Below are 12,500 nucleotides of genomic sequence, written 5' to 3' on the forward strand. Positions count from 1 at the left end.
TTTAACAGTAACAGAAACGTCATGTTAGTATTGAGCATTTCTTTCAACTTTATTATTATTATTATTATTATTATTATTAAAAACAGAAGATCCAATATGAACAATGTACAGTACATAGACCTTTTTACAGTCCAGGTAATAACACTGTGTGGTAATAACTGGTGGGAAATATGCATTGAAACAGCTTTATTATATATGGCATATGGTTTATTTTGATAGGTTAACTGTTTAGCACTCCTTCGCCTGTGCAGAGAGAGATCACACCACATATATGGCTCTTCCACTCCACATATTCAGTGGATCGTTTTTGTTCTCCTCTTTGATTCAATTAAGGTTTTTCAGCATTTCTCAAAGCCTTCCTAACTCTGTTCTTCCATTTGTTCATGTTGACTCTCCTTTTTTTTTCCAGAGGATTTGCCTTTTAATGTCTGAAGCAGACATGACATCAATCGGCATCTCCATTCTTCTTAGTGGATATAAACGTTTTTTCCATGTGACACTATTCTAATGTTTAAAATACAGACTCTTGGGTACGCAAAAATATCCTCAAACTGTTTCTGTATATAACGTTCACACATACAATTAATGTCACATGGTTATCTCCCTTTTTTTGTTTTGTTTTTTAACTTGTGCGGTTGTTCTTTGTATGCACTTAAAGGTTCAAGACACTCTGGAGTACTTTTTTTATTTTAACGGATTTGTGTGTGAGGAGCATCAGTTAAGACAACACTGTAAAAAATAAATCCATAAAATTTACAGTATAAAAACAGCAGCTGTGGTTGCCAGTATTTCATCTGTAAAAATACAGCACAAACCGCAAAAGTAATTTCTGATTTTTACAGTAAACTACTGTTCGTAGATGTAATTTATAGATGTAATATGTCTGTATATTGAATTACCAACATCTTCACATCTTTTGTTACAGACACTTTAACAGCCATATACTGGTGGTGATGTGAAAGTTACATAATGAACTAATCCTCATTACAAACAGCTTATCGCTCAAGCAGAAAAGTGTATCAGTGTATAGAAGGTGCTCAGTGTCAATCACACAGCTACTAAACACCAGTATGGTAACGCGCATAAAATTAAAGTTATGAAATAAACATTGTTTAACATTAGATGTAACATAAATCTCTAATGTACGTAACTGATTGGGAAACAACTAAAAAGATCCATAGTAATGTCAACAAAAAACATAAAAAGTGATGTGCCAAGCAGGGAATTCTGGGAAAGTCAATTTATGGTTATTCGCCGTATATATTAAGGAAACATACTGTTAACCAGGTTACAGATTTGTACTGTAGCATTTTTAGTTTTTTACCATTGAAATCATGGGCATTTTTTACAGTGAACGTCAGCAGCTGTCAGCTTTAATTGTGGGGAAAATTGGATCATTTGGAGCTTTTGTCAGCTAATTTCATCTTCCGGGTTTAAAATATTTTTGGGGGCGGGATCAAAATCGGTGACATAGCGCGAATCTGCTAGTGAAGGGATGGCGTGTTGGTTTCTCATTATTATTCATAGCAGAGTTTACCTATCCTATGAGAAGACCCCGCTGCTTAATTATTCAAGAGAGTGCGTGCTTTCTTAAGGCTAGGCAGACCTGCCAAGCTGTGTCAAGACCCAATGACTTGGTGAGACCGCACCCGTGCACGGCACAGGTCGTATGTGTTTGTTTCCATGATCCACATGGTTTGTTGCATGTTTTCTCTGCGATGCTGTCAGGGCCAATACAGCAAAGATTTTGATTTGCAGCAAACATTTTTGTCAGGAGAGCTGTATGAGAACTGGAGAATTGCAGACTTTGTCTTTTATCAGTTGAGTTCGTTACCATTCAGACACATCGCCTATATGCGTGCTGCTGTGTTCTCCAATGTTTAAGATCCTCTAGATTACCAGCAGGGCTAATGTTTGAAATAGGTAAGGAAAGAGACCTGCTGCACTGCTATCCACTGTGTCTGCAGGAGGAGAAAAGTTTTTCTCATTTATTTTGTTTATATAAACACGATTATCTTTATGGTGATATAACAAATTGTGGTTATGTGTATATGAACGTACGAATAACAAATGTAGCAGGGAATTACTTACTGTTAATTTGCATTTTAACTTTGTAAACTATAAAATCATGGATCTCCTTACGGTGTGTCTCATTTTGTGAGCCAACTAACTAAAGTTGTTCACTGCCAGCCATGCCCACTGCTCCCTCTGCTCACAGCGCTCAGGTAGACTTGAACCAAAAGATGGGGGTTTCATGACCCTTTTAAATGTGACTTTATTACTTTTTACTGTGTTGACATCAAAGGTTGTATGAAAAACCATTGAAACCTTTTCACTCCACAAAATATTATTTTTAGATGAAACAGGTTTTTAAAATGTTTTTCACACTAAAAACATTTTCTTTCAATCTGGTTCACTGTGAAAGCTCTATTTTGCAACCTGTATTGTTCAGATTTGTTGCTGCTGTTTTTGTATTATTTATTTTAACCCTGCATTTTTACATGGTACCTTTACCCCTGAATCCCTCAGGCTTTTGCTGTGGAATATTGACGCAGAGCTTCAGTGAGGAACAAAAAAACGCACCTTCAATATAAAAAAGCTCTTGCTGTTGTTATTTTATTCATTGTGCTTTTTGAGAATCCAAGAAAAAACAATCAATGTTTTGCAATATGTAGTTTCGTGTCTGCCGAAGAAAAAGTTTGCAGCAGATCCATTAACTCATCAGGGAGTTTAGCCTCTGAGGCTGTTAACGCTTCCCCGCTAAGAGAAACACAGGCGTTTATGACTCAAAATCAGCTAGGGGGACGTCAGCTTTGGATGTTAGAACATCCTAACATTCTTCAGATGATAAATATGTTATTTTAGTACCCGTTTTTTCCTTGTTGTCCTACTTCCCCTTCTGTCTCTCTGTGAAGACTGTTGCATTTTGCATAAACAGTATATTTAGAAATCAGCGGTTGACAATCTTGAGAAGAATATTCTGCATATATCTGTGGAAAATTGGATGGTTTGATGTTAGAGAAAAAGAAAAGGCTCAGGTAGAAACCCTCTTTGCATTCTGTGTGCCGCTGAGACAAATGGTGAGTGACTTTGCCAATGTAGGACGTGTTCCTGGATCAGCAGTCTGTTCCTGTTATCAACCAATCATGCGTTTGTGTTTAGGGCTAGGATTAGAGACATGAATAAGTTGATAAGAACAACAGTTTTATCTTAATCTGCATCTGATTTTAAAATGAGGCATCTATGTAAACTATTATAAATAGAATATGTTGGAGTCTAACCTAGTGTACCCAAATAGCAAAAAATTATGTTCATTATTTCATGTATTTTTCATATATTTCATGTATTGAAACAGTATTTCAATCAAAACATGAAACTGTTTGACCAGTATTCTTTAAAACAAAGAAATAAAAAAGGATCACTACAGACATTGTGTGCTCAATTTCTCTCTCTCTCTGCCATTCAGGAGCGGTCAGGCTAGTAGGAGGTTCTTCCTTAAAGAGTGGCCGACTGGAGGTCTACCTGAATGGCCAGTGGGGCTCAGTTTGTGACACACATTGGACAGATCGTGATGCCAGCGTGGTTTGCCGACAGCTTGGACTTGGGTATGAAACTTATGGTTACTTTACTTTAAAGGGGTAATTATGTAGAATTCAGAGACTCTGTTCTCTGGCCAGTCAGTATCTGCATGGCTTACACATCACATTTGATCATTGGTTGCTTGGAACCAATAAATGCTTGGAACTTCAACCAAAACAAATACTAGGTACCAGTTACTAAACAGTGGTAACTCCCCCCAAAAGAGAGCTTTACTGAGCTATACCGAGTGGAAAAATGCCAGTAGATATTACATTACTTAATGGCCCTTTCAACAATATACTGAAATATTTAAGCATTTCTGTCATGTGTCACAAAATAAAACAGAGGCACTGCAGACGTCATATGTATTCAATCATTTTCCTTCGGCTTAGTCCCTGATATATCTTTGGTCTCCACAGCATAATGAACCGCTAACTACTCTGTTTAACGCAGCGGATGCCCTTTCAGCCACAATCCCAGCACCATGCTGGTAAACACACATACACTCTATGGCCAATTTAGTTCATCCAATTCACCTATACTTTAGACTGTGGGGGAAACCAAATCCATCATGTCCAAAAACATTCATAGTCCTTCACTGATAAAAATCACACTCCTAAAATTAAAGGTTTTTTATTGGCATTAACGACTTAATGAAAAATCTCTAACATCCATGGAAACTTTTGATTCCACAAATGTTTTTTTACATTGGAGAAAGGACCTTTAAATTATAAAATTGTTCTTCAAACTATGAAAAAGGGAAACAAACACAGACTGTTTTTACTTTTACAATAAGGAAAGTTTATTTATAAACTAATTTCGAGAGGATCACGTGCTTATGATTGCTTGCAGCCGGTCCCGCATTATTCAATTCAATTTCATCAATCAGAAGATTCCTAAGCCACTATAAACACCTTAAATTCCTTATAACAGCCATCTTCGTTTTGAAGAATCCCCCTTCCACCCTAACTCCTCCTCCTTTCCTAGATTGGTGGCACGGTGGCCCAGTGGTTAGCACTGTTGCCTCACAGCAAGAACGTCACTGGTTCTTGTCCTTACCAAACCAGCCAACATTTCTGTGGAGAGTTTAATCGTTCTCCCCCTGCTCACATGGGTTTCCCCCCACTGTTCAAAAAACATGGAACTTAAGTTAATTGACTAATCCAAATCGGCACCATGGACATGCTCCTGGTAAGTAGTTATCTCTTAAGAGCAATCACTATCTGTTCATTAGCTACTACAGCAGGGGAGTTCTTGAGATCTGCCTGAGCTCAAACTCCCCTCTCGCCTTGCAAACAGGAGGGCTCTCCCGGGACAGCATGCCAACAAGCTTTATAATCAATCATCAGCTAAGTGTAAACTAAGTGTGATTAACAGATCAAAATGTCTACACATGCATACAAGTGTCAGGTTCTGGAAATCTAGGTTTATATGTCACATAAAAGCTGAATAAAGAAGCTTTTCATTGGCGTGTGGTTTGTTATGATATTTATGATATTTTATACTTTGTTAGGCCAATATTTGGCTAATATACAGCTCTTTAAAAATCTGGAATCTGAGAGATAAAAAACCTTAAATGTTTCTTAAACCTTAAAAGTCTTTAGAATTAATAGGTCTTAATATATTTACGGTGGGAAATTTACAAAATGTTATCATATAAGATATCTGATTTTTGGCATAAAATAAAAATCAAACATTTTACTTATGCACTATATATATTTTTGGCTATTCCAACAAATATACACGTGCAACAAAAGGTTTTGTGGTGGAGGGTCATGTATAGCCTCTTATAACTGACATAAATATATAAATATATATTACTTTGAATTTCATATATATCTTTCTCAACAAATATGTGATCATTTTGAATCACTCATATAAAAATAAAATAAGTCTTGTCAGTCTTTGGGTTTTTGTTGATATGATTTGATCTGAGTCATCTTGTCATCAAGGCAAGGTTGTTAATTTCTATTTTTAAACAGTTAACAGAAATTTGTTTGGTTATTATTTATGTTTATTAAATTTTTTATTTAGCTTTATAAAACGTATATCCTCTGTGATAACTCTGTGCTTCTTTCCTCCCCTCTGCACATGTCTTTCTGTGTGTTGCAGAGAGATTGGCACGGCTCTCCAGCACTCATATTTTGGCCCCGGCTCCGGGCTCTTTCACTACGCTCGTCTTGGCTGCCGCGGAGATGAGAAATCCCTGCTGGAGTGCAGGAGCAGGAAGTTTGTTACTAGCGACTGTAACCATGGAAGCGAAGCCGGTGTGGTGTGCGAACCACCTGAAGGTCAGTGTATTTTCAGTGAGAGTGAAGCTATAATGACCTTTAAAGTGACAGCCGATGTAAACACTCATGCATTTAGATGCCCTCGCCGAACCTTCAAGCTGCAGTGCAACAGAATAGAATATAAAAGCTTATCAGGGTTACTCAAAGTCTGGTTTGGAGAGTTCTTTTAACGCCTCCATGTCTGCACTTATGACAAACACCGCAATATGACAAACAAGATTGCTTCTATTATAATCAACAAAGCTGCCTGCAAGTGCTTATAATGCGAGCGGCCTGTTTTTTTTTTTTTGTTTTTTTCCATGTTGTGTCGTGCTGCACCTCGTTGCATGCAGACAGGGTGTAAAACTTGTTAATTAAAAGACATTCAGTTGCAGATTTATTCACGAAAGGATTTGATGTTCATTCATTTTTCATATAATCTAATTTAAAGTCTGTGTGAAATGTTCATTTTGCTACCACACATTGTTATTGTTAGATAAACAATTAATTTGTGCAAGTACTCCCCTGATAAAAAAGTTTGTTTTGGTAATCTACAAAGTCTGACCATTTGCTTCTGTGTTTGGAGTGGCAGTACTTCTCTGTTGACGTCAGTTTGACAGCTTAAGCCACTGGCACTGCACCTTCTTACCTCTACCTGAAGGTGTACATTAGGGCTGTGCGATTTGGGGAAAATATCTAATTGCAATTTTTTATTAGATTTTTTTTTTGACAGATATTGTGATTTGATTTGCAATTTAATTTTGCAGTCAAGCTTCAGCTCAGTAATCGGTTTCATAGCTTTTTACTGCTAAAATGCAGTAAGTGTTAGTTAAAAAAAGGAAGTGAAAAGATATTAACCTAGTTATACATTAATTCGAATTTGTTTTAATTATTGAGAAATTAAACACTCATTTTTCTCTAGAGCAAACAGTAAACACAATTAAAATGACCTTACCTTTCTGTAAACAAGTTGAACTCAAGTTAGGGAGTGTAGCTTATTATACAAATCAAAAATAATAATTCTAAAAATTCAGAACACTCAGCAAACTAATATGGCTGATAAAAGCCTTTCTGTAGCTGGTATTGTCTAAAACAAAATAATTATCCTAGATGCGACACAATATATCATGATGTTAAACGTACAGCTGTGGTACTCCAAAATGGCTAAAATAGGTGCGAGACGGAAGTGTATATCTCCTATCCTGCATTTAGATGAGTTTTTTTAATTCCTCTTTAGTCACTGCATTAAAAGGCTCTTTTTGTCTTTTTGTCTTTAGTGAGGTAGTGCGTTATGGCATTAGTTATCTCCTTGGTAAGGTTGCACTAGCTATTCGTAAATTCCTTCTTGAACTAAAAGGTAAAGTCCACGCCAGAGGCTTTGTAACTTCTAGCTAGTTTGTAATTAAATTGGTTTACATGTTCTTAAAGCAAACCGTAGTTAGTAGGTTGTAAGCTCTCGGTACAGTCATGTATATAGTCGCTTTGAATGACGTAATATCCAATAAGAAGCATTTAAATAGTTAAACAACTTTAAAATTCTCCATCTGATGTATCTATATATGACTGTCCTGTGAAAATGACAAATTATGTTTTTATAGTGCATTACATTACAGTCAGTCACTATAACAAATGATGCACATCATACCTGCATTGCGAGCCATGAATGCAACGAAACACACATTGGGTATTGGGTGTGGTTAACATACATGCACTGGTTATTAGGTACACCTTATTAGTACCTTATTAGGACTTTCTTTTACCTTTACAATTCCCTTAATCCTTTTGTGGCATAGATTCAACAAGTTACTGGAAATATTCCTCAGAGATTTTGGTCCATATTGACATGATAGCATCACGCAGTTGATTTGTGGGCTGCACATCCATAATGCCAATCTCCTGTTCCATCACATCCCAAAGGTGCTCTATTGGATTGAGAACTGGTGACTGTGGAAGCCATTTGAGTACAATAAACTCATTGTCATGTTCAAGAAATCAGTCAGATGATTTTTGCTTTATGATATGGCATGTTATTCTGCTGGAAGTAGCCATGAGAAGATGGGTACACTGTGCTTATAAAGGGGTGGACATGGTCAGCAACAATACTCAGGTAGGCTGTAGCAGTGACATGATACTCAGTGTTGTACTAATGTGCCCAAAGTGTGCCAAGAAAATATCCCCACACCATTACACCACCACCACCAGCCTGAAATGTTGATACAAGGCAGGATGGATCCATACTTTCATGTTGTTGACTCCAAGTTCTGACCCTGCCATCTGAATGTTGCAGCAGAAATCAACACTCATCAGACCATGCAACGGTTTTTCAGTCTTTTATTGTCCAATTTTGGTGACCCTGTGTGAATTGTTGCCTCCGTTTCCTGTTCTTATCTGACAGGAGTGGCACCTGGTGTGGTTTTCTGCTGCTGTAGCCTATCCACCTCAAGGTTTGACATTTTATGTGTTCAGAGATGCTCTTCTGCATACCTCGGTTGTAATGAGTGGTTAGAGATGGTTGTGCGTGAAAATCCCAGTGGATCAGCAGTTTCTGAAATACTCACACCAACCTGTCTGGCACCAACATCCATGCCACGTTTACCTTTCTTCCCCATTCTGATGCTCAGTTTGAACTGTAGCAGGTCGTCTTAACCATGTCGACATGCCTAAATGCATTGTGTTGCTGCCATGTGATTGGCTGATTAGAAATTTGCATTAATGAGCAGTTGGACGGTGGCCGGTGAGTGTATTTAACCACGCCGTCACAATCTGAAAAAAAAAAAACAGACGTAGCTTTCGGTTCTTTAACCATGCCACGCTTACTGTTAGTTTACTGCAAGGGAATGATGCTCAGAAAGAAAGTCCTGCCCCCTACTCAATATTCAGTTTCAATTGGAAGTACATCAACATACTGAAATAAGTCTCAGCAACTTCCGGTTCACGTGGACTTTAATGCATTATCATGCAAATATTGTGATCCATCAGTGAACAATTTTAATTCCCGTGTTAGTACTTTCTTTGTAACTCTGGTGCCAGAAGTATTTTTTCCATTCGTTTATTTGTTTATATTGATTTTTTTAAAAAGCCTTTCAATTGCTTTTCAAGCATGAAGCAAATCATCCATTTTCGAGACAAACTGGGATGAAATGATCCATGAAAGGTCAATAATTGATTGAAGTATGTGTGATGATTCATGCATGACCGGCACACACTCCCAGGCGTTCACGTTGAAAGATACCTGGGACTATTTTTTATGCGCTGTGTAATATCTTTGCGTCTGCTGCAGCTATGGTATGGCAACAAAGTTTCTTGATTATTACGCCAGAATGATAGTATAGTTCCTAGCTATAACATTCATTTTCTGTCTGTTTGAGTACACAGTGTATCTTCAAAAGAGTCAAGGAATAAAGCTGGTTAATTTTGAGTAAGATGCTAATAATCTAATTGAATTTAATGATTTATGCTAAGCTAAGCTACAAGTGCTCCCACCTGGAGATCAGCTGAATGGATGTAAAACTCAACTGTTTATCTCTAGGGGAGTTATAAAATTAGCTTGTTTCCAAAAAAAGTACAGTAAAATCACACCATTCTGGTTTTGCTTTAGACTTTGAAATAATGCAGTCTAATTTAGACTAAAACTCTTCATGCTGCATCTTTGTTTGGAACACGATTATGGCACAGGCATAGCATTACTATGTTTATATGAAGATATATATTTTTTTATTTGTATAACTAATATGATTTTCAACCCACGCTCATTATGATTACTTACCCCTACATACATTTCTGGAGAGTTTTTGTGAGAGTTTTGTGAGTTTTTCAGATCTCAAATTTTTCTCGCGAGTGCCATTCGCGCCTGCTGTTCTCACGTAAATCCACCAGAGGCCATTGTCGACTGACTGTTTGACTGACTGAAAAACTAATTGACTGACTGACCAATCGACTGACCCACCGTTCTCCTTCCCTAAACTCAACCAACAGTGTTTTCAAAAGCACCTGTAGACCTGCCCATCCCCTTCCCTAAACCCAACCTTTTTCAGATATTACCACATTCTCACCCTGTTATTTACTTGTTTTGTTTTTTTATCTTTTGTTTTGTTCAGCTCAGCTACATGTTCGTTTTAAAGATGAAATACAGCCATACGCAGCTCTGGCTACATAATTCGCTATCTCCAGAAATGTATATGGGGCTACGTTTTCAGAATGAGCCTATGTTGCAGGATTTGGGGTTAGTTTTGTTGTGTTTCAATTTCACAAAGAGACCTTTTCATTTACAGTATAATGTTTTAAATTTCATTTTGTTGAAAAAATAATCATGCGAAAATGTAATTGTGTAATCAAAATCGTGAATCGAGTCATGATCTCAGTGTTCCAGTGTTGTCCAAGCTGGTCCGTGCGCATGAGATGAGAAATAGTAGTTTTTTCCCATTATTTTTTGAATCAGAAAAAAGTCTATATTACAAAAAACTTTTGAATTCATAAATGAGCAATAAAAAATATTATTTTTTATGTTGCCTCCACATTCGCTCCAAAATTTTTAGCTGTCTATGCGTTTTTAGTATTCATTCGTTCAACCATGGTGAATGCATGGAGAATAAAGGCTCTTTTTGCATATAGTATTTAAGATATAACTACATTATATATAAGATTTTTAATTGCTGAATGTTTTTTTGTATAATCTGACATATATTTTTGTATATTACTGTATAATTCTGTATTTGTTGTTAATAAAATAATACTAATAAAAAAAGATGTGAAGAGATGGATTCAACAAGAATATACAATCAGTTAACAACCCCAGAGCTCATAACAGGTCTGTCTTCAAGGGCTTATCAGTTCTTGTTAAAAAAACAAGATGTGAAAAAAAATCACTGTAAGTTTTTAAGAGCATCTTCACTTGTTATATATAAAATATATATTTTAGTCTCTGATATTAGTGAACTCTTCTCGGTTCGGTCACATTTTACCACATTAAGATCCATTCTACAGATTTTGCTTTTAAAAATAGCACTGTAGTGTGAAAAGTGTCTCTTGCCTGTTTCTTGTGACACTATGGCTTTTGCTGAATATTGTTTATTGAATAAAAGCCTTGTTTGAGACTTTACTTTTTATTAATTGTTGGTTAATGAACAATTTAATATAAAACTGAATGAAAACTAATAACTATCATTAATTATCTGGTTTCGATGCATTTCCAAAAATTCGCCCTTAGTCATGTAATTTGAGCATCTCTGATCCATGTGAACAGGAGAACAGAAAAGCGCAGGGTTTTTGATGAACATCATCAAGATGATTGTGTTACCTTTGAATTGCCTTTATTGCTGCTTCTTTGTCTGTTCATATTGACTTATTAAATCGTCGCTTACTGAGATTAGAAATTTTAATGAAACATTTCAATGGGGGCTTATACTTTCCTTGGTCAAATCAAAAGGGCCATACTTTCTTTTGTGGAAAGGAACAAAGCGGAGAAAAAAAACGAGAAAAGAGGTTGGAAAGCAAATCAATGGCGTCTGAAATTATGATCGCCTGCTGAGAGCTTTATTGAAGACACAATCTGAGGGCACACGGACAGATGTGCACTGTGCTGAGTTACCAGGGCAGCAAAGCATGTATTTGTCCATCGAATTAGCGTCAAATGAGAAAATGGCTGTATATAAATTGTCCCTGGTTTGAATTATTTTTAGCATATTTGCAATATAATGGTAGATGTACATAAAACATTGCATATGTAGTTGTTGTAGCTAGCTTTGATTCAGGACTCAAATTTTACATTGGAAATCGATTGTTGATCCAGCAGGGTTAGGTGTTTGTTGTATAGAATTATTATGATTAAATAAACTGTGTTGTATTCAATGCAGATATATAATACAAAAAATGAAAACTCATTTGTTATCAATATAGATACAGTAGTCAACATTTGAAGTGGATCAAAGCCTTTAATCAAAATTCTAAACCAATGTGTATCGAATGACGTTTTGATCCACTTCAAATGTTGACTACTGTATAGTGGTCCCTCACTATAACGAGGTTTATTTTTGCGGCTTTGCAGTTTTCTAAATTTTTTTAGCGCAATTTGACGTGCTTTTTTACAGCGCGTTGTGTTCTGCGACTTGATTGGCTCTTTGCAGTGTCTCCTGTACAGCACAGAATGCGTTCAGTTTGCCAAATTGACATAAATCTTCGATCGCTAGCAGTGTGACTCTGAAGTGCTGGACTGTATGTTTGCAAGTTTTCTTGACAACAAACCTCATAATGTCGATGAAAAGTTCTGCACTGTCAAATGCACCTGTGGTAGCACCCCAAAGGCAGAGGAGAAACTAACAATTGCACAAAAAGTTGGACCTCTGGACATGCTAAAGGAAGGTAGAAGTTATGCAGCTGTAGGGCGCCATAATGGAATAAATGAATCTTCTGTTTGTTAAATTCGCTTTCACAGCCTTAAAACATATAAAACTATAATTATTAAAAAAAAATAGGGCTGACTACTTCACGGATTTCACCTATTGTGAGTTATTTTTAGAACGTAACTCCCGTGATTAACAAGAGACCACTGTGTATAGAAGTGTCTTGAATAAGATAAAATAAATCAGTTATTATAAATGAGCTATTAAAACTATTATGTTTAGAAATGTGTTGACAAAAACCTTCTCTCTGTTA

General features: G+C 36.4%; 1 protein-coding gene across 1 annotated transcript in view; it reads left to right on the forward strand.

Moving 5' to 3' along the window:
- The window catches only part of si:ch73-127m5.1 (neurotrypsin), an 81,033-nt gene that overhangs the window by 33,863 nt on the left and 34,670 nt on the right, over nt 1–12,500 (forward strand). Inside the window, exons 4-5 of the mRNA XM_056469844.1 lie at nt 3,467–3,605; nt 5,692–5,870. Of these exons, the coding sequence (XP_056325819.1) occupies nt 3,467–3,605; nt 5,692–5,870 (318 nt within the window). The remainder of the gene's footprint in view (nt 1–3,466; nt 3,606–5,691; nt 5,871–12,500) is intronic.

The sequence above is a fragment of the Danio aesculapii genome, chromosome 12 (genome assembly GCF_903798145.1).
Source record: "Danio aesculapii chromosome 12, fDanAes4.1, whole genome shotgun sequence".
Lineage (NCBI taxonomy): Eukaryota > Metazoa > Chordata > Actinopteri > Cypriniformes > Danionidae > Danio > Danio aesculapii.